This window comes from Pezoporus flaviventris, unplaced genomic scaffold (assembly GCF_033815535.1).
Source record: "Pezoporus flaviventris isolate CSIRO_AGI_PZ_B2104156 unplaced genomic scaffold, CSIRO_AGI_Pfla_v1 ptg000066l, whole genome shotgun sequence".
Lineage (NCBI taxonomy): Eukaryota > Metazoa > Chordata > Aves > Psittaciformes > Psittacidae > Pezoporus > Pezoporus flaviventris.
The window spans coordinates 15,553,467-15,573,405 of NW_026892614.1; the positions used below are offsets into that span (position 1 = coordinate 15,553,467).

The window sequence follows — 19,939 nt, forward strand, 5'->3', positions numbered from 1 at the left end:
AGATGATACCAACTTCCTAGAGCTCCTGTACAAGCACACATATGTCAAACGGGTCCTATCAGAGAGAGAAAGCGATTTAAACTCCCCATAGCCAGCGGCCACACCATCACTAGCTGTGATCTCAGAAGACTGTGTAAAGAATACAGGTTTGGGCTTGATTAGAGCTTGGGTTAGGAAATCTTGAAACAAAGGGTCCTGGGAATTTGGTCTGAGTTAGAAGAAAAGCATGAGCCTGTAATGATGTTAAATGATTTAATGTTACTGAAAGACTATTTCCCTGTTTCACTTTAGAAGTGAAATGAAGCTCATGACCATTTAATAAATGCAGTCCCAGAGGCTGCCAAGGGCAAGAGTTACAGCCTCTTGTGCCTTAGGGCCAAATTTATGAATCCATTCTCCCTACCCAGGTTACTCACATGGTTTCCAAAGTTCGTCGATGGAGCAGTGTTAAAGAGCTATTCCCTAACTACCTGCAGGTGCCTCTCTTTCAATGGCAAATGAAAAAGCTTATGGAGGAAGCACATCAGGATCCGCTGGGATGAAAGGTCCAGTACACAGTGCCTATAAGGCACCAGACCCAGTAGATACACTGCAATGTCGCCTATGCCTGCACAGTCACATGGCACGTCCCTGGCTCACAAGCCATACCTCAATTGCCCACAAGCAGTTTATGGCACCAGATCTGTACCTTGGCCTCACTTGCAGTGTAGTGTGCTCAATGATCATTGCAACAAGGATTTGATTTTTATTTAATGTAAACTGTCATTTCAAACCTCACCAATTATAGCTATACCTTGTACACAGCTTTTGGTATAACAAAGAGTAGTTATTACTAATAATGTTTTTGGCATATAAGCCACCCTGCAACTTTACAAATATTTTTTACTGTTTGCATGCTATCATAGAAAAATTTCATATTTTACTGGTGAAAAAAAACAACACCAGCCCCCTGTCCCAGAGCTCAAAATTAAACGCGATTTTGCAACATGCTAATCATTAATAGTCCCACTGGAGCTATCGATGATTTTCTAGGAATAAGGCAAGAGCCAGCATACTCAAGTTCTAACATGTTTGAAAACATCGCAAAATAAGATTTGGCTTCAGCATGTATGCTAACAGAAAGTAGATGATTATCATCATTTCATGTGTAATGCCTATGATGACTGTATGCACAATGAATATATGCAAAGAATTATTACTCCTGCAAGAGCTGCATTATGGTTGGAAGGTGTCTGTAACGTTTGCAGCTAGTTAAATCTGACCAGTTTAAACTGAGAACACAGAGTTCTGCAAATAATCCTTTTCATGCAAGTCAGAAAAGTAATTTTTCTTTAAGGTTCCCTGACTGTCAGCTCACTGCAGCCACAGCTACTTCAAACTTTTTTAGGTTTCATTTCATGCTCTCCTTTCTGTTAATATCCCCCAGATCAAACCTTTCTCTAATGAATAGCTGACCTATTCTTCTTTGATTTGCCATTGATTTCCTCTGCTTACCTCCCAACGCTTTGCCTGTTGATTAAATGCTGGACATAAGAATGCCTCAAATTTCTGACTTCTGAGTCATCCTCTCATGACTTGAACAGCTTGAAGCCAGCTTCAGCTCCCTGAGATCATTAGTGAGAACTCCTTTTGTTTCTAGACTCTTACAAACAATCCATTTCTTTCCAAGTTTAGGTGTTGTTTGTGAACTAGATAATAAATAGTAGCAACAAAATTAACCCCTATATTCATTGCTAAAATTGTGGTAAGAAAAGGAAAGGGATAAGTTTCCAAGACTGTGAAGGCAAACCTCAGCTTTCCCTTTTGCACTGGGAGATTTCTTTGTCTACATGCAACATAGACCAAGACCATAAGCAGACATCTGCTTATGCAAACTTTTGCATTGGGTCCCTCTGACTTCAGTACGACTCTGCATGAGATACAGGCTTACAAAAGGAGCTCTATTTTCTGAATTTTCTGAATCAAGACACTGGTTTATAAGAACCCTTCCACAAATCCCCCTCTCCAGCATACACTTCACAGAGCAAGCTGGATGAAATGGCTTATCTGCACTGCAAGAAGGAGAGCTGGAATTCACGCTTTGAAAATGTGCAGTGGTATTTCCTTGAGCACAGATATCTACAGCCTCTAACACTTTGATGTCTCCTCCAAAAACAAACAGGCTAACACTATCTCAATTTTCCTGCAGTTCTGATGTTTCTCAAAATGCAGCTTGTTTTCTCTAGGGTGACAAGCAACATCTGCCAACCCTAAGAGACCAGCTATGCAAGATAATGACTATACTTCTAATTAAAGTAGTCATACCTGACAAACTGTATGATACTGCATTCTGGTGGGAATGAGGACAGCAGGTTAACATGAGGTGCCATGAAGCACACCACAGTCCCAAAAGCCTAGATGCAGCCCTTTGTTCCTGTGATAGATAAAGGACTCTGCCACAGAAACCCAAGCTGAGTTTGTAAGCAAGTATAACATTTTATTTTCAAATGATCAAAACCCAGAAGCATGCAGCAACTGCTCAGAGCTGTTTGCTGACTTTTCAAGCTCTCCACTATCTGTCAAGGCATGACAGAAAGTCCTACGGTGAACTGGCTCTGAAGCAGGCTACATATGTGGTATTGGGCAGGTTTAATAAGAACAAGTTTGAAAATAGAGCCTAAACTTGGGCATCAGATTCCCTGCCTGACTGATTCCCATTCAATCCTGCAATCCATGCTATAAAGTAAGGCATAGAATCATAGAATTATAGAATAGTTAGAGTTGGAAAGGACCTTAAGATCACCTAGTTCCAACACCTCACACTAAATCATGCCACCCAAACCTCTGTCCAACCTGGCCTTGAACACCACCAGGCGTTCACAACTTCCCTGGGCAACCCATTCCAGTGGCTCACTGGAGATGTTGGTGGTGATATTACAAGACACTGACTCCAGCACTGAGTGGATCACTCCGTGGGACAATCTAATTCACCAACATGACAGAACACTCTTCCAGCAAAAAAAAAGAAGCTGCTCTTTTCTGTCCCTTTAGTGAGTTTGACCAGTTTGACCAGCAGTCTGAAGTGCTACCTTCAGTGCTGTCACAAGGAAGATGATACAGCCTTCAGTGCTCCTACAGTGAGCAAAGGGAGCGAAGGAGACAGAAGACTGAAGATGGGAAGAAGTAAAAAGAAGACAGTGAGTCATCTTTCTACAGAGAGGGGAGCTGTCATGCCAGCTCAGCTGCCTGTGAAACCCCATGTTAGGCACCTCAGATTTAGAAACATCTGGCATGTGGAGATGGTACTACACATCAGCATAGGCTTAACAAAAGAACAAGCCATGAAGGACTTAACCTTAGACAGTGGGGATCCCATCTGTTCACTGAGGACCCACAGCCCTGGAACTACTCCTGAAATGTGGTGCTTACACATTTCCTCAGATCATGAGTAAGATGCCAATATTTTCTCTCAGAAGACTATTGTGGGAAGAGAAAGGGTTGGTGGGGAGATGTCCCCTGAACTCAGAGGAGCCTCACTATTACAATCCAGCTGGGAAGAAGCAGAATTGTCATCCACATTGAGTTTTTATCCAGTCTCATGCTCAACCTGAAACACAGAAAAACCTGGGAGGAAGGAGAGGGATGCCCTGCTTCCCTCACCCTGCCAGATGCCCATGTCACACCAGCGAGTCAGGCTCACTCCTGTGGTCCCTCCTGGCAAATTTCATCTGTTTTCTGCAGAGCAGCACAACACTACAAAAGCCTTCCCACCTGCTCGACTTAGAGCTTGCTGCCATCCCAGCTCCCCTGCGGGCTGCACCTTTAAACAAGCTGGGTACGCGGGGAAATTAAACAACAATCTACTTATGAGGGAGAGGGAGCTACACTACAGAACTTGAGATGATGCCCAGAAAGGTGGCAGATGCACCATCCCTGGAGATATTTAGGGCCAGGCTGGATGTGCTTCTGGGCAACCTGATGTATTTGAAGATGTCCCTCCTCATTGCAGGAGGGCTGGACTAGATGACCTTTGAAGGACCCTTGCAACTCAAACTATTCTATGACGTTAGCCTTCTTTGGGAAAATCGCATTAAAAAGTGAATTATAACATAGAAGAAGGAAGGAGGCAGGAAGATTTTCAGTATCTCCTTCCCAAGCACGTTGCCTCCTGCACACGCAGGCTCCAGGATCCCACCAGGCACTCCGTATTTCCGTATCTGACCCCGACTCTCCGACAGCATCTCTTTACACGTTGTACTATTTCTTCTGCCCGGCCAACCCGGTTACGGCAGGGCGACCCGGTCTGAACTGATCGTGCTTTGCCTTCATCACTCTTAACGCAGAGTTAACTTCAGAAGCCTACAGAGGCTTCATCACTGCCACCGCGGAGCACGGACTACCCTGCCAGAAATAAAACCGATCCCAAACGGGGCAAACCCGCGCCAGCCGCCGCAGGCAGCTGCTGGGGTCTCCCCATCGCACACATCACCTTCCCGCCGCCCCCTTTTTCCCCTCAGCAGGGTCACTAAGACCCGAACCCACCACCGACCGCGACGGTCCCGCTCCCCTTCCCTCGGCACCGACCGCGGCGCTGATCGTCACCGCGCTGGCCAACCAGAGACCATGTCGCAACCCGCCCCGCCCACCGCTGCGCTGCTCTACCAATCCGCTGAGGCGGCGGCGGGGAGGGGGTGGGAGAACCCCGCGCGGGGCTGCCGCGGGTGTCGGAGTGCAGTGGCGGGGCGGGCCCGGGGCTGGGGACGTGTCTCGCCCCGCCTGGCCCCGCCCGGCCCCGCCCCACCACCGGTCCCCCTCAGGGCACCCCGCCCGCACCAGTGCTTTACTCCGCTCAGCTCTGCTCTGCTGGTGTTGGATGCTGCCCCGGAGAGCGCTGCGGAGACCCGCGGTGAGTGCGTGTCCGCCTGCAGCTCCTCTGGCAGCGGGTGGGGCAGGCGAGGCCCCGGTGAGCTGCCGGGGACAAAGGACGTGGGACGGGTCCCAAGTGCGGGGCGGGAGGGGCACCGGCACCTGTCCCATCTGGCTGTGGGGAGCGGTCACCTCGGAGGACGGTGCGGCTGCTTTGAACGAGGAGACCTGAGAAGCGCCCGGCTGCGCTCGCCTGCCGGGGTGTGCGAGGGAGCCCTTTGCACCGCGAGGGGAGGGCTCGGTGAGCGGTGTGTGTTCGGTGCTCCCCCCCAGCGTGCAGCCGGCCGCGTACCCGTGCGCTGCACGCTGCAGGAGTACGTTTGCAACTTGGTAGGTAAAGGGAGGTCTGAGTTTCGGCTGGAGCGCTGCACCGGTTTCTCGTGTTGCTGTTATGTTATCAGGGAACTTTGCCGTTAAAGCGGCGGTGAGCGGAGGGCTGAGGCTGTCGATGCCTCCTGCACCTATGTTGGACTCCTGGAGACAGCGAGGGTGGGCAGTACCGGCTGGGAACGGGAGGGAATGGGGCTCTGGAGTCGTGGCAACTCCGCCGTCATCCTCTGCCACCGGTGGGTCTCGCCGGTGCTAGACGAAGAGGTGATACCTGTACACGTTCCTTGAGAGACACCTCCGGCATGTCCCGAGGCAGCTGGTTATGTCCCAAAGGGCTCCCGTGGGATAAAGTCTGGACGCTTCCCAGTAGCCGTATAGTCAGCTGGTACCTGTCGAGCAGGTGCTGATGGAGAGTAACACGGCCATAGTCGGAAGGTTCAGGACAGCTGTGGGGCCGGTGGGGTGCGGGTTGCCCCCCATGCTTTAGCATCTCAGGCAGTGTGAGCAGTGTGGGGCAAGTAGCTGAGCGTCTGGGACTCCTCTAGGGCCTTAGGGCTGAGGGGCTGGAGGCATCCTGTGAGGCTGGTCTGACTGTGAGGACAGACATCCATCTGCCGGCATGGGACAGGATAGGGCAGGAGTGTCCCAGCAGGTGAAGGGATGGGTGTCAAGAAGGAAAAAGTCTCCATACTTCGTTCTTTCTGCACCTCTTAAGTTTCTTCTTGGTAATGATTTACAGGGAAAGGTTCTGGGTTTCCTGTGGTGGGAAGTCATCCTCCTCTGCATCGAGAGATGTTTCTCCTCCTGCTCGGCAGTGACGGGCTCTCAGGTTAACTCCCCTGTGGCATTTAAAATGCACATCTGGTTTTTTCCACTGCAATGTGCTGTCTGAACCTTGTCCCTTCTCCAGAGAACTGCTGTGATGCACAGGCCGTCACAGTAAATACTTCAAAAGCATAGGGCACTTTCCCAGAGAAAATAATGAGGGTTTATTTCTAGCACCTGTGATGTCAAAAAAGGAGGAAAAAAAAACCAGATATATATGTATTGGTGTCCCATTCATTTGTTCAGCTTTTATATTTTTTTAGTATATTTTAGTATATTTTTTAATATTATAAAATAATGTTTTATATTATTATTACGATTTTTTCTTATTCCTGGAAAAACGTGGCATGCAATAGAATGCCTTGGCCTTACATGGTTGTTTATTCCTCCCTTTTAAATATTGTGCACTTTTAATCAGTGTCCTATTTTCAGTACTGGCGATGCCGAGAGTCTGTGTAGTAGCCAGTGTTTTGGCCTCACATGAGGAATGCCAAATCAGAACAAAATGGAATCCAAAAGGGGGGGAAAAATGGTTTCTTGCAAAGATTACCTTAAGGGAAAAAAAAAAAAAGAAGAGTAAGACAAGTATAAGCAAAAATACATCTACAAAATGCTATTGGAGACCCTGAGGTGTAGTGATTTTTATTTTTCAGTGGTTTACCAAAAAAATATTGTCTCTGCTCTTTGGACAGGTCTTTTTCTCTAAAGACTTTTTTATGTGGAATTTTGTATAGTGCTAAACAGCAGTGTCAAACTTTTCACCTGTTGTTTTTTTTTTTCCCTCTACTAAAAAATCTTAAATCCCCTGAAATAAATTGTATTTACATGTGTGTTTCTGATTTAAGTCTTTTCTTGATAGAGGAAGTTTTTTGATAACAGGTATGAACTATGTAATTTCATTTTGGAGGGGGGAGTGTTCGTAGGTTTTAAAGTGGTTTTTGTTTTTTTTTTGTTAAGAAAAGTGAAACCGATAGGGCTTTAAAGCTATAGCACATTTTTCTGCTCCCAACATTGCAGGTAAAAGTCTTTGAATCCAGTGATTAACTGCATCAGTTAGCTTTTGTAGTAAAGTGGCTGCCCTACTGTTCATCCAATGCAAGACAATGTGAATTGCTTGCATGCTTCTGTGCTCCAGGGTTACACTTCTTTTCTTGCAGAAAGTCCTGTATTACTGCACTGCTGCTTGGTTATCTTGGTGATTTTTATCAATGGTACCTTAATTCATGGTTTGTGGTTAGTAACTGAGCATGGGTAAATGGTGGTTTCAGCCCAAGAGAGGTTCTCTGACAAGGAGGAGCTGCTCCTTGGAGATTTGCAGGAGGAAGTAATTTGCTTCTTGTTAAACCATGCCTTATGCTTGCCCTTTTTTTTGCTTCCCTCTCTTTCATCATTTTGCAGAATTTGGCATCACCTCAGAAAATGCAGCACTCTTGTTTTGGGGTTTTGTATTTTTGGGTTTTTTTTTTCTGTTCTGTTTCTTTTTTGGGCCATGTTTTCCCATTTCCCTAATGCTGATGCCTGGCAGTACTGCTTGCAGTCTCTGAAGCTGCATCTAATCATAAAGATCCTGCTGTTTGTGTTAATTTTGTCAAGGTATCAGCAGACTGGCATTTTCACACTTGTAATAGAGGCAAGCTGTGTTCCAGGCGGAGTTTTATTTATTCTTTCTGGATGTCTGGCCACTTTACATAGATCAATATTCCTATCTGCTCTGAATATTATCAGGGCTAGCTGGACACTTTAGGAGGAAAAAAGGTAGAAGCAAGCTGATGCGTAAGCTGCCTAATTGGTCTGAATATTTAGATGGTGATTCAGATGCGGGAGATCAGCAATGGACTTTCTCCTTCCTCTGGGGAAGTAAGCCAAGTTGGTTTGTTTTTTTTACCTGGTTATTACTGGTAGCAAAGCTATTCCTGCTCAGAAGAGTTCTTTACATGATATATTGGTGAAAGCCTGTCTGTTCTTATTTGTGCTGCAGCTCCAGGTGTTGCTTGTGAGATTATAATGATGCTTTTTCCTTTTTAAAGACTTCATAGTCTGCTTACTAATAGTTCTGTTACAAGATCTTGGTGAGAATAGAAAATGAAGGAAGAGTTTATTCACACTTTTTTGGGTAGCTCTGGAAGGTATTTCAGAAGGCTTAGTGACCTGTCCCAATTCAGTGCAGCTGTGGAATAACTTCTTCAAAGACAGTAGTGTCTCTCACCTGTTGTGCTTAAGGCCAAGAGTACAGTAGATTTGCTTGGGAGAATCAAGGCCAGGTGGAATGGATGGGGCTTTGAGCAGCCTGGTCTAGTGGAAAATGTCCCTGCCCATGGCAGGGGGGTTGGAACTGGATGGTCTTTAAGGTTCCTTCCAACCCAAACCATTCAATGTAATCCTGTTTATAGCCTTAGTAAACTTAACAGGAATGTGTTTCCAGTTGCATTTCCTGGCTCTCTATATGTATGCCCATGATTAAGCTTTCTGTAGGCATCTTGGAAAAGATGTGTCTATGGGTTTTAGTGGAGGCAAGCTTGTGTTACTGAGTGGCTATTCAAGTAATTCACTTCCCTTAACCTTTGGAAGTTCTCATGCAATGCTGTCTTGTCATCCAGCTTAGAAAACAGAGCTTTGCACTTGTGAGCAGGCTTCCTTTGCAGCTGCTTTATGCAAGGTGTAATGGACACTGAGGCTGCCTCATGCCTTGTCCCATATTTTGCTGGTTCTTTCTTAATGCGTCTGCATTTACTTAGGCCAATCGACACCTTCAGTTGCTACTTACTCATGAACTTTAATATGCTTGGCTTATGAAGTACGAGGAAGCCCTATAAATGATTGGTAATCAATAATAAACAAGTCCATTAATAGATTATGCAGAAGTAAACAAATTCATTGTAATGAGAAACTTCATGTTGATAGATAGGCATGATAGGGTACATGCTGCTACTTTTACCAATCAATGAAAAGGCAGGATCAGTTGATTCGTTCCTGTTCCCCTGTTGGCAAGAGAATGTTTGTCCTCCCAGGGAAAGGGCTTGCTAGCAAGGAATTGCATGCTCTAACTGCAGTCTTTACTGTTTGGGTATTGTTTAAAGCATGTATATTGCTAAGTTTTACATATGCTTCTGATAAAATGTGTTTTTAAAGGCTGCATGGTTTTGTGTACAAAAATTCAAAAGCACTTTCCATCACTTAGCAGTGATGGAAAGATGTAGTCCCTGTGAGATCCTGATTCTGTCCCTTTGCCTGGAGCCTTTAATACTCATTGTCTGTTTCTCTCAGAAGGCTTTGGATTCAGTTTTGGTTTCAGGGAAAGATTAAGCCCAGATGATTCATGCTGGGCTCTCCTCACAGGGAGTAAACTGCTGAGGAGCTTTGTTCATCCCATGGGAGAGCCAGATGGAAGTGTGGCAGCCACCCTGCATAGTCCTGCCACCACTGCCCTGCTGCTGTGCTTCCATGTGCTGTAGGATGTCATGTCCTTTGGTACTCTGTGTCAGCTAAGACTTCTTCCTCTCTTCGAAGACTAGTTAGCAGCAGCAAGGTCTGATGTGTGCCCAGAAGTGAGAGTCACTTTTACATGACTACCAGACAACACAACCAGCCCTGGGTAGAAGAGTTGTCCCCGTCTTTGAGCTTAAGGGCTGGTGCAGCCTACAGACTAAGTAGCACAGCGTCTCAGTCCCAGGTTAGGAATGGATGTCCCTGGGAATTTTGGGAGATCCCTTCTTCCTGAGCACACTGGCCATGTTGTAGGGGTGCAGAGCAGAAGAGTTACAAACTCAAGAGCGTGTTTTGTGTTCTAGTAGTCACTTATGCTGTTTGACATGAGGCAGGAAAACTTCACAGCACAAAGGTGTGGGTGGTGATGCCTCGCTAAGAGCTGTGTCTAATCCTGCAATGAAGACTGAGAGAGCATTTTCCTCTTTATTGTTAAAGCTCGGTGTCACCAGGGTGTGCTGCTTGTACAAGAAGAAAGGAAAAAGGATGCTGGTTGCTATCTGAGACCAATGCTCAGTGATTTCTCCATATGTCTCAAAAGGTACAGGGTGATGGTTAAGCCTTCTAGGGCTCCACAGTGCTGTAGTATGTGGAAACATCTTGCATGGTACCTTTTGAAAATCCTAAAGGAAATGTGGGAGCCAGGCATACATCCCATTCCTGCAAGAAGACTGCACTCAGATCTAACCAGTGTTGCTTGCAGATGCAGAAGGCCTACTGGAGTTGCATCTCCCATACTGTGGACTGAAAGATATTTGTCTTTGCTGCCAGTGTTGCGTCTGTCCTGTAACCAAGCTACATTGGTTTGGGATCCAGTCCTTCAGAGCACGCAAGTAACTGGGAGGTATATCAGTATTCCTCAGTGAATGGCTTTGAATAGGGACTTCCTACTAAGTAGTGCTCGGTGTTTGAAGGCAGGTGTGCAGTCCACCCTAAAAGCAGTGTCTGCACACAAAATTCAGCACATTACCTCCTTATGGCATCCGTGGCCTTGGATGTGTCATGCTAGCCCTGAAGTGATGCTGAGGCAGATACATTTGAAAAGTCAGTGTGCTTCTGGGAATTTGCTGCAGGGAAGCCTAGTTGTCCTGGCTGTTGGTTGTAGGTGGCACTTTTCATATCATCTTCACCTGTGACACAAAGCTGTTTAGCTTCAGTCTTCTTTTCTGGCCTGACAAGCAACCTTTTTTCCCTCCCTCCTGATTGATGCATCTTTCTGGAGAAGTTTTCATCATCTCAGGTGATAGTCAAAGGAGGTAGGTGGGGAGTTAAGGTTGCTGGGAATGGTTAATGCATGCCATCATTACATCTTTCATTCGCTTGAGCTCTTTATTACTGTTCTGTAGGTGCCATACATTATGCCTCTGAAGAGACGAAATACCAGGAAGGTGAGGGGAGTTCTCAGTTTTAAGGCTGTGTTTCGTCATGACTATGAGGCAGCCTGAGTGTGGGTTGTTGCCAAAGACAGATTTGTTTCCAGGCAGTTGTGTGTCTGTCTTGCTGCAGGACTGCCTTGATTAAAGCTGATTAAGCTGATTGTGAAACTGCAGTCTAAGAGTCTGGTTGTCTTAGAAGCCGAAGACATCTCTGGATAATGTCTGGGAAATGTTCAGAAGAGTCTTAATGTTTCTGGACAGTTTTTCATGGGACTTCATAGGGTCACTCTGTTAGGGTTTAATTGGGAAGGATGCTCAATGCTCACTTTCTGTCAGCTGTAGCAAAACCAGCTTTCCCAAGTTGTTTTTACTGTAATAAACCTTACAAAGCATGTTTCCAGGTGTTCCCGAGAAGCATGGAATTACCTGTGCTTTTCTCTCAATAGAAGATGACTTCATTCTGGTTTTCTGCTATGAGTTGGTAGGTGACTGCTTTGTCCCCTTAAGATGTAGTTGTGATAGTACCTAGAGGCTGAAGTCAGGATCGGGACCCAGTTCACTGTGGTCCCATGAACTGTTGTGTAAAATACAGCAGTGCTTATAAGGCTGTGTGAGCCCATGTGCTGTTTGGATGGGATCTGCTTCCAGACAGGCTGTGGCTGCACTGGGTCCCCAAATTCAGTGGTGGCAGGTCATCCTTGTGCCATTGTGTATATGGGCTGTGTGAGGTGGTTTAGTCAGCTGTTCCATTGAAATCCAAAGCAGTCTCCTTACTCATCCTCCTTGTCTCTATCACTCTTATCCCTCTTGCTGGGGCAAACCTCAACCATTCCTCCTTGGACCCAGGAAGTGCTGAGGTTCTGGACCAGTGCTGGAAGGCAGCTCAAAGGGCTGTAGAGAGAAGAGGGGATGACTGGGGGGCTTAATGAGTTTTTGCAGCCATGTAAGAACTGTTTAATTGGAAGAGTCTTGAAATTAATGACAGGTTTTCCAAAGCTCCGCTGTATGTGTGTTCAGGTAAGGTAAACAGTGTTAAATAAGCTGTGACACCTCTCTTGGCACTAATAAGCTTCCTGACGGGTACCAGAAGAATACAAATAAATAGTGCCTTTGACTGTTTCATTGATAGACTTCCGGGCCTTTGACCAAGCAATTACATCTTGAAATGCACTTCTACAGGAGCTAAAACATGCTGTGATATTATTTCTAAATAAATGAAATAATAATTAAAAAGCAACCAAAACCAACCAAACAAAAAAACCACAAACAAACCCAAACACCTTGTAGGGTGTCTCAGAGGCCAGTGATTGACTTCAGCTTTTATTAATTCATCTGCAGTGCATTTGCTGAAGCTTTCAGGGTTTAATTGAGGTTAAGAGGTTGGAATCTGTGGTAAACAAAAGAATGGCATATGGGCAGTCTGAAATTGTGTATGTTTAAGTAAGAGCATTCCTTCTGGCCACTTGTTTTCATTGGGCAGCTACTCCTGGCACGCAACTTTTTTCTTTTTAAAGGTGTAAGCATGTAATGCTAGCAAGTTAATGGTTCACTATGGTTTATCACATCCTAACATACCTCTGGAGAAGGCTGAGCTGGGCTTGTGTTTGACCTCCCCCTTCAGATTAAGGATGTTGCCTCTTTAACCTCTTGCCTGCTGTGGCTGGGTCCACAAGATCATTGGTTTAAAAACATAGGGAGGACAACACTTTCTCCCCTTCCTTTCTCATTTCCTTGCTCCCAGGGTCCACACTTTTTCTCATAAAAATCCAAACGGACAAAGCAGGTGTGAGACCAGAGAAAAATCTTTCCAGAAGCTTTGTTTTATAGAGACTATGGGGAAGTGGGATTCTTCTTCTCCGGTCGTGCACACAGTTTTCTGTGGCTGTGTTTTTAATGGTCACTTCTTCCTTCTATTTTCAGTTCTGTTAGAAGCCAAATTAATATCTTTGCAGGTCATGATCTCCTTGTGTGAGTGGGAATATGTACAGGCCAGTGCAACAGTTTGACAAGTCTCCTTGCACTGGAAAGCTTGAGCTCGTACTCTGAGGCCTTTATGCTGTTGATAAAGTTTATAGTGCATATGACATCAGCTGGCAATAATGATGGTGATCTGTTGCCCCTGAGTCATTCAGTAGACATCTGTAATTTATATACAACTGTTAGTAGTGTGTAGCCTGGAGCTCAAGAGGGCTCATCAGTATAATTATATCAATAAGAGAGGATAAATCAGAGTTTTTCTCTTAATATTTAATAGAACCTCTTATCTTTCTCAGGGAATCAAATGTTTTTCCCGCTTGCTAATAATTTAGAGTAATATCCTTTTTAAAACTCCTCATTCCTGTTTAAATTTTTTTTGAAAAAAGGTAATAATAGCACCCTTTATTAACCCCTTCTTTTCATTACTACAGTAAATGCAATTTTTATGCACTTGCCTCATAAGAGGTGCTCTACATAAAGAAATTGTATCAAAATGCTTTATTAAGAAGCATTATATATTCCAGCTCAGGGAAGGAGGTGCGCAGAACAGCTTTTGTACTTGCAAAAGGACACTTATAGATCTCTTTCTTGCATTTGATGAAGAAAAAAATAAAATGCTTGAGTGCAGAACTGAAGGGAGAGGGGTAAATCCAATTCTGGGGGCTTTGCAGGCAGGCATCAGCCAGCAGCACCTGGTGTTGCTGCTGGAAGGGAGTCATGCCAGGGTGACTTTGAGGCAGCCAGGGTTTGATTTGCATTACATCTTGCACAGGGATGATGTGGACCCCAGAACTGGTTGGTATCTTGCTGGTTCAGGTGTCTGCTGGTGTTCATCCCTGATTTGCCCTCAATGAGCAATGGATTCCTCAGGGCCTGGAGGAGCCTTCCTTGCTCTGGAGAGCATCAGAGCAGAGAGATGGCTGTAAAATGTCACAAATTGCTGCGGGAACTGTGTGTAGCCTAGCTATAACATGAAGATGATGTTGTCTACTGCGCTTCTGGGTGCGAGCAGAGTTTCTGTCTCTTATTTCTGTTGTTATCATAACTTAAGCTCCTAAGAGGCCTGTGTAGCTTGGGATCAATCTTAGGAAGGATGCTGGCAGTGCTCACCTCACAAAAAGTATGATACAGCAACTCAGCCTTGTGAGTTGATGCTTTTCTACCTTGAGGTATAGAGGATTTGTGGGAGTGGTTTCCTAAGGACTAGGGGTGAGGTCAGGGAGAAAGCAGCTCAGATGAAGTCTTGTGCACTGACACATGCCTGCTGGGTGGCTCATTGACATATCTGCTTTGGGTGAGAGTGAGGTACTTGGTTGAAAGACAGGCACTCCTCCCTCTCTTGTGGGCATTTCTGGGGAGCAGTCCATGGTGTCATCTCCCTTATCACTTAATATGCCTCAAAACCTTGAGTCTGGTTATTTCAGGGAGACCTCATCACTTTATGGCACTCTTTTAGGACTCACAAGCTATTTAAAGGTTGTTTTTTTCCCAGTTTGTGCTGTGATGCTGGTGAAAACATTGACAATGGCACTGTAAAATGTGCGTGGCTTGTTTATTGTTCTGTTTTAAACAGCAAGGAGGATAACCTCCCATCAAATGCACTCCATGGGCTGCTCCCAGTGCTGGCTGGAGCATGGCACTGATGCTCTCACCTTCTCTACAGGTGCGTGGGATGAACTGAGCCTGACGCCTGCTCAGAGAGGAGACCCTGTCCCCACAGAGCTGCCCACCATGAGCAGGGTGCTGCTGGCAGGCAGGATGCAGCCAGAGAGCCGCAGCGTCTGTGTGTTCCTGCCCACCCGCGAGCAGCTCAGCCTCGTCGTTGGGGTGAGTGGTTGGAGGGAGGACGGGAGGTCTCTGCTTTAGGGCTGTGGTTCAGTTTTGTTAGCTCCCATTGTTCTCCCAAGAGCCTGGTGTGGGTCTGCTGACCAAAAGGCTATTAGCCAGCTTAGGGTAATTGGTGCTCCATTTTCTATTGGGCAGCTTCAACTCATTTGCAGAGTTCCTTAAAGGTCTCTGTGGTGGTTTTGGACAGAGGGTCCCCCCTGCTCTTTTTTATTTTCTCAGAGTCTTTGTCACTGCTAATAATCTAGCAGTTTTTAAGGGCTGAGCCTGAAATGCCTTGATGACTTGGCAGCTGTAACCAACACATGACTATTTGCTCCGACTTTTAGCTATTTCTGGTTTTGATAGTCTGCAGATTGCTTCAGAGTCTTAAGGGAAACAGCCACTGCAGGTAGGGTTTTCTCCATTCTTTGAGTACGTGTACACACAAAAACTAGAGGTAAGTCACTTCATTCCTTTGATCACCACTTCAAATGCCCAAGAGTGTGTGCATGAGTGACAGCAGAGCAGGTCAGCTGGCAGCCCAGAGTGGCACAGTGTCCACCAGGGCATGGTGCCTCTTTGTGCAATGCCGGCTGCTCCTTGAACTTGTGAGAAACGGAGCTGACAGAGGCACTTCACATTCAGAAGACAAGCCAGCCTGAAAGATAAGCACTCTCCTGTGTGTACATGCACTCATGTGTAGGCTGGGAAGGTTTTGCTCTGTTTTGCGTGGGTTTTTCCCCCCCTCTGGGATGGGGAGGGGGAGAAGACAGTTGAGGTGAACTGTTATTTCAAGCACTTGATTTGAGCTGGTGGCTTTTGAAACTCTGCATGGTAATCTTCAAAATCCATGTAGGAATTTTCCTACCTGCTGTGCCTGTGTGGCATCATTAACTGAAACAGCCACCAGGGCTGGATGGAATAGGGCTTTAACAACAAAATCTGGGGCACTCTGCTTCTAGGTTACCCGTTCAAACCCAGCCCAGCTACTGCCCCAGAGGGGTTTTGCAATCTGCTGGCTTTTGTGCAAGCCTCAGAATGACAATTTAATTAAGTTCTTGGTGGCAGGTGCACAGGCCTGGGAACGGTCTGTTGCAGCTGACCCTAAATCTCACCTTCTTATAGCTTTTATCAGGGAGAATGATGATCTGAGATAGTGGAGGCCACTGCCGTGGGGAAAGTGCAGGCTGGTGTGTAGCAGGGCAGTGTATCAACAGGGCTGGTGCTGTCATTGCTCCTTCCTGGGCACATGGCTGTTCCTCCACTGCTGGGTCACGCTCCACCATATTAAGTTCAGGCAGTTTTTAGACTCTACAGTAAATCCTGGATACCTGCAGTTTATCCTAAAATCATAGAATCATTTAGGTTGGAAAAGACCCTTTAGATTGAATCCAGCCATAAACCGAACACTTCCAAGTCCACCACTAAACTATGTCCCTAAGTGCCACATCTATACATCTTTTAAATACCTCTGGGGTATTTAATAAGCATAAGAAATGGACCTTTGTATTGAGTGCTGGCAGAGACAGAAGGAAGGTGCCATGTCCTGCCTGCTGCCCCTCCAAAGAGTTGGGGTGCCTTGAGCATTGCTGCCTTGTCCCGCAGGGGTGTCCCTGTCACAGCACCTCCCAGCAGCCTTCTTTTTTGTGGTTCTGAGCAAACCTGATCTTGAGTTGAAGATGTCCCTGCTCATCACAGGTGGGTTGAACTGTATGACCTTTAAATGTGCCTTCCAACCCAAACTAGTCTATGATTCTAAAGACATTGCCCTTCCTTGCTTCTGCTGCTGCTTGCTTTGGTGGCTGGAAAACTGGAGAAAATATATATGTGGAGATGCTTTTGTGTGAAACGGAATAGCTGCCTGGGCCAAAACATGAGACCTTAATGTGCAGTTGTGTCCTAATTGCATAGAGGGTGAAACATGACCTGTTAAAACTGGGCAAGTCACCAAAACTAGCTTTTCGTTTGGCTTCTGTCTTTACCACAACACCCCTTCAAAACAGCAACAAAAAATAAGGTTTCACGCCTGGAGATCTACATATATTTTTAAAAGGAACATCAAGGCAATTTTCTAATGATGTTGAACTCAAATTCAATTAGTACAACCGCAGATGATACTTTGTGCATTTATTAGAATGATAATGCCACTACTTATGATTTTCAAAGCCTTTTAACCTCTTCAGTGTGGAATGCAAATACTAAACAAGCTTGCAGCTCAGTGAGGTAGGTAGGAATGGTTATCCTTGCAGCAGAATAAACTATAGATCCTTCCCATGATAAGCACAGTGTTTATGCAGGTAATTCCTTTCTCCTCCCTCCCATATAAATTCCACCCTTCCAGATAAGAGTTTACCTATATGTTTTATGTGGTCACAGGTAGATTAAATTCTGCTCTTTAAAATGGATTTATGTCCTTAACAGACAGTGCTGTTGAAGAGGGAACAGCAGGAGGCATTTTAAAGTTTCTTCCCTCATAATTGGGTATCTCATAATTAACTTTGGTGTCCACCTTTCTGCATGTATAGGTGAATTTGAGGGGATGGTGAGGAGGAAGGTTATCTTTCCAGGATGCAGTTGTGAGCATGAGAAGCAAAGCAGTGAGGAGAACTAGTGGGAGCTGCAGCTCCACCAGCTGCCCTGAGGACAGTGAGGCAAAGGGGAAGAGTGGACCTCTGAGCACAGAGCAAAGCCATCTGCCTTGCTCCAGGCAGCCCAAGCTGGGAGGTGGAGTATGAGCACCAGAGAGCTTAAGTGGGCTTGAGTGAGAATGGGGTAACTAAAAATTGTATTGCTTGCACCAGAGATGTTGGAGTGGTATCCAATTTGCTCAGTTTTGTCTGCCAGCATTGTGGCTTATCTTCCTGGTGGTGTTGAACCTGTTGATCAACTAGGTTTCTAAAACTTTTCTGGGCTGGTAGCAGCTGAATAAAGTAAAGACCCCTATGCTAGGGAAGGTCTGGCTGCCAAGGAGTGTAGCAGGGCAGGCAGCCACCCTACCTGTGTTTAGGTCTCAGAAGAAGCCACAGCAGATATTGCTCCTTGCCTAGAATCTGGAGAAACCATGGGACCATGAGCAGGAATTTCTGCCGTGAGGAAGTCCTATGAGCAGATTTTGTGTGTTGGTGAATGGCAAGCGTAGGTCTCGAGTCTTTCAGTTGTTCTGTGAGCAGGAGAGCTGATGTTTTAAAGCATATGGATTGAGTTAAAATAGAGATGGGTAACCAATATATGTGAATATTTGTATACAGAATGACCCTGGAGTAGCAGTACCTTCTGTAAGCTTGCACTTGACTTCGCTTTGGACTAAATTCCACATGTAAAGAAGCCCTGAGTCTGATGTGGGGCAAAGCTGAGGATCAGTGGAAGGAATGATTCATGGCGTGTCTGGGATGGAGCTTGGCACAGGAATCATATGCAAAGGGAGGAAAGGCAAAAGAGAAGTGTACGGATTAAAAATGAAAAGGGAAATGTTGGTTGTTTTGAGCATAGGGGAAGGCAGGAAGAGGGAATAGCCATTGCAAGTGTCGCTGGTATTGCATAGCCTTGAAGGCTGGGAGTAAAACTTGATACAAAAGGGAAGTGCCAAAAGGAGAATGGACAAAATGGTAGTTCACATACCTGCTGTGCAAGAAATATGATTAAGTCAGTACTTTAGAGTGTCACAAAACACTAAAGTGCTCAGCTCCCTGGAACTAAGTGTCTTAAAGCAGGTTTTTCTTCCCTTAGGTGTGAAAGTGTGCCACTTACAAAATTCATCTGATTTCAACTTTTCCATAAAGTCCTGTGCTGCTAGTGACTCATGTCACCATTCTGGCTAGGGGCAGGTCACCTCTTCCTTAGTCCTTCCCAGGTAGGAGAACAGGCTTAGAGCTTCCTTCAGGAAGGAGGTCAATCTGTGCCTAACTTTCCCTTCCACCTGTGTATTCCTGGCAGCTGAGTAAATACCGCATTTATTTGAGAGACTGTAAGGGTGCAGTCTCACATGGAGACCCATATTAAGACCTGGCTGTGGTTTTGGGTTTTAACAGAACTGTGCATCACCTCCTTTCTTCCCAAAGCACATACATGCACATGCGTGTATGTATGGGTGTAGCACAGGTTTCAAAGCTCCCAATAAAACAGTAGTGAGTGTTTGGCTAGCGATGCTTGGCAAGTAGAAGAAAACGAGTAATTAAATGACCTCCTGTTCCCATTGTCCATGTCTAGTGACATGGCATAGCCTGGGGCAGGAAGGGGAGCGCAGCCAGTTTCTGGGGAGTGTGGCACTAAAAGGGTTTGAAGAATTGCAGTGGCAGTTAGTTGTTGGCGGTGATTAGTTTGTAGGAGAGTTCAGCAGTTGGCTTCTGCCCAGTTATCTTTGCTGCTGTGAAGGTAGTGCTGCACTGTGTCCCCTCGGGAAGGCTGCTTCTGCTGCTGCTAATTGCATCATCCAGAAGCAATGCAGTGAAATTCAGAGCTTCTGGCCCATTTCATGTCTGCAGCTGGCTGCACCCTGTGCAGAACTGAGCTTATCTGTGTCAGCGTTGTACTGTTTTCCCCATCTGCTCTTGCCCCAGTGCCTCTGAGGGTTTTTGATTGTGCCTGTGGTTATCTGTCTGTGCTTCTGGGGTGGTGCAATGGGGCAGAAGGAAATGAGGCTGTAGGTGGGGAGCATTTAGTGGAGGAATCTTGTGATCATAGTACACATCCAGGCCTGCATATGCAGGTAGCCAGCATCACATTCTTACTGGGGGAGCCTGTACTCTGAGCCACCTTGCTAGTGGTGCGTTCAGTATCTGTGCCACAGTGTTACGGTGCTCTCTTGCCCTTGTACCATGCTTGCAAATTCCCCCCAGCCTCTGATCCCACGCAGGAGGGTATGCTGGCAGCTCTGCTTTTCCCAGTGCTTCCTCAGAGCATGCACAGTGTTATGGGAAGCAAGGGTACTGGAAGATCTCTGTGTCTCATGGAAATAGGAAAGAGCTTATTGGCCATTGGTAGCAGCTTCAGAAGATGAAGATGTTAATTGCTCTGTGACCAGGAGTCAGCAGGGGACAGAATAAGCTCTTCTGTGGCAGTACCGAGCAACCTCATCTCTAACCCACGATCTATTTCTGCTCTCAAACCATGCAGTTATGAGTTTAGTTTTGTACTTTTTTTTTTAGTTCTCCTGAATAAAAGCCTTTTGGTTTTGTTGTTTGCTCTTAACCTCTCTTTCTTAAAAGAAAATTTCTTCA

General features: G+C 45.8%; 1 protein-coding gene across 3 annotated transcripts in view; it reads left to right on the forward strand.

Annotated features, from left to right (window-relative positions):
- Positions 1 to 5,226: 5,226 nt before the first annotated feature.
- The window catches only part of FRMD1 (FERM domain containing 1), a 39,756-nt gene continuing 25,043 nt past the window's right edge, over positions 5,227 to 19,939 (forward strand). The window contains exons 1-2 of one of the 3 annotated variants that reach the window (XM_061471361.1): positions 5,227 to 5,329; positions 14,560 to 14,723. In XM_061471361.1, coding sequence (XP_061327345.1) covers positions 14,628 to 14,723 — 96 coding nt within the window. In that variant the 5' untranslated portion in view covers positions 5,227 to 5,329; positions 14,560 to 14,627. Of the gene's footprint in view, positions 5,330 to 14,477; positions 14,724 to 19,939 lie in introns of those variants that run through there. The other 2 variants (XM_061471360.1, XM_061471359.1) reach the window with 2 other exon arrangements.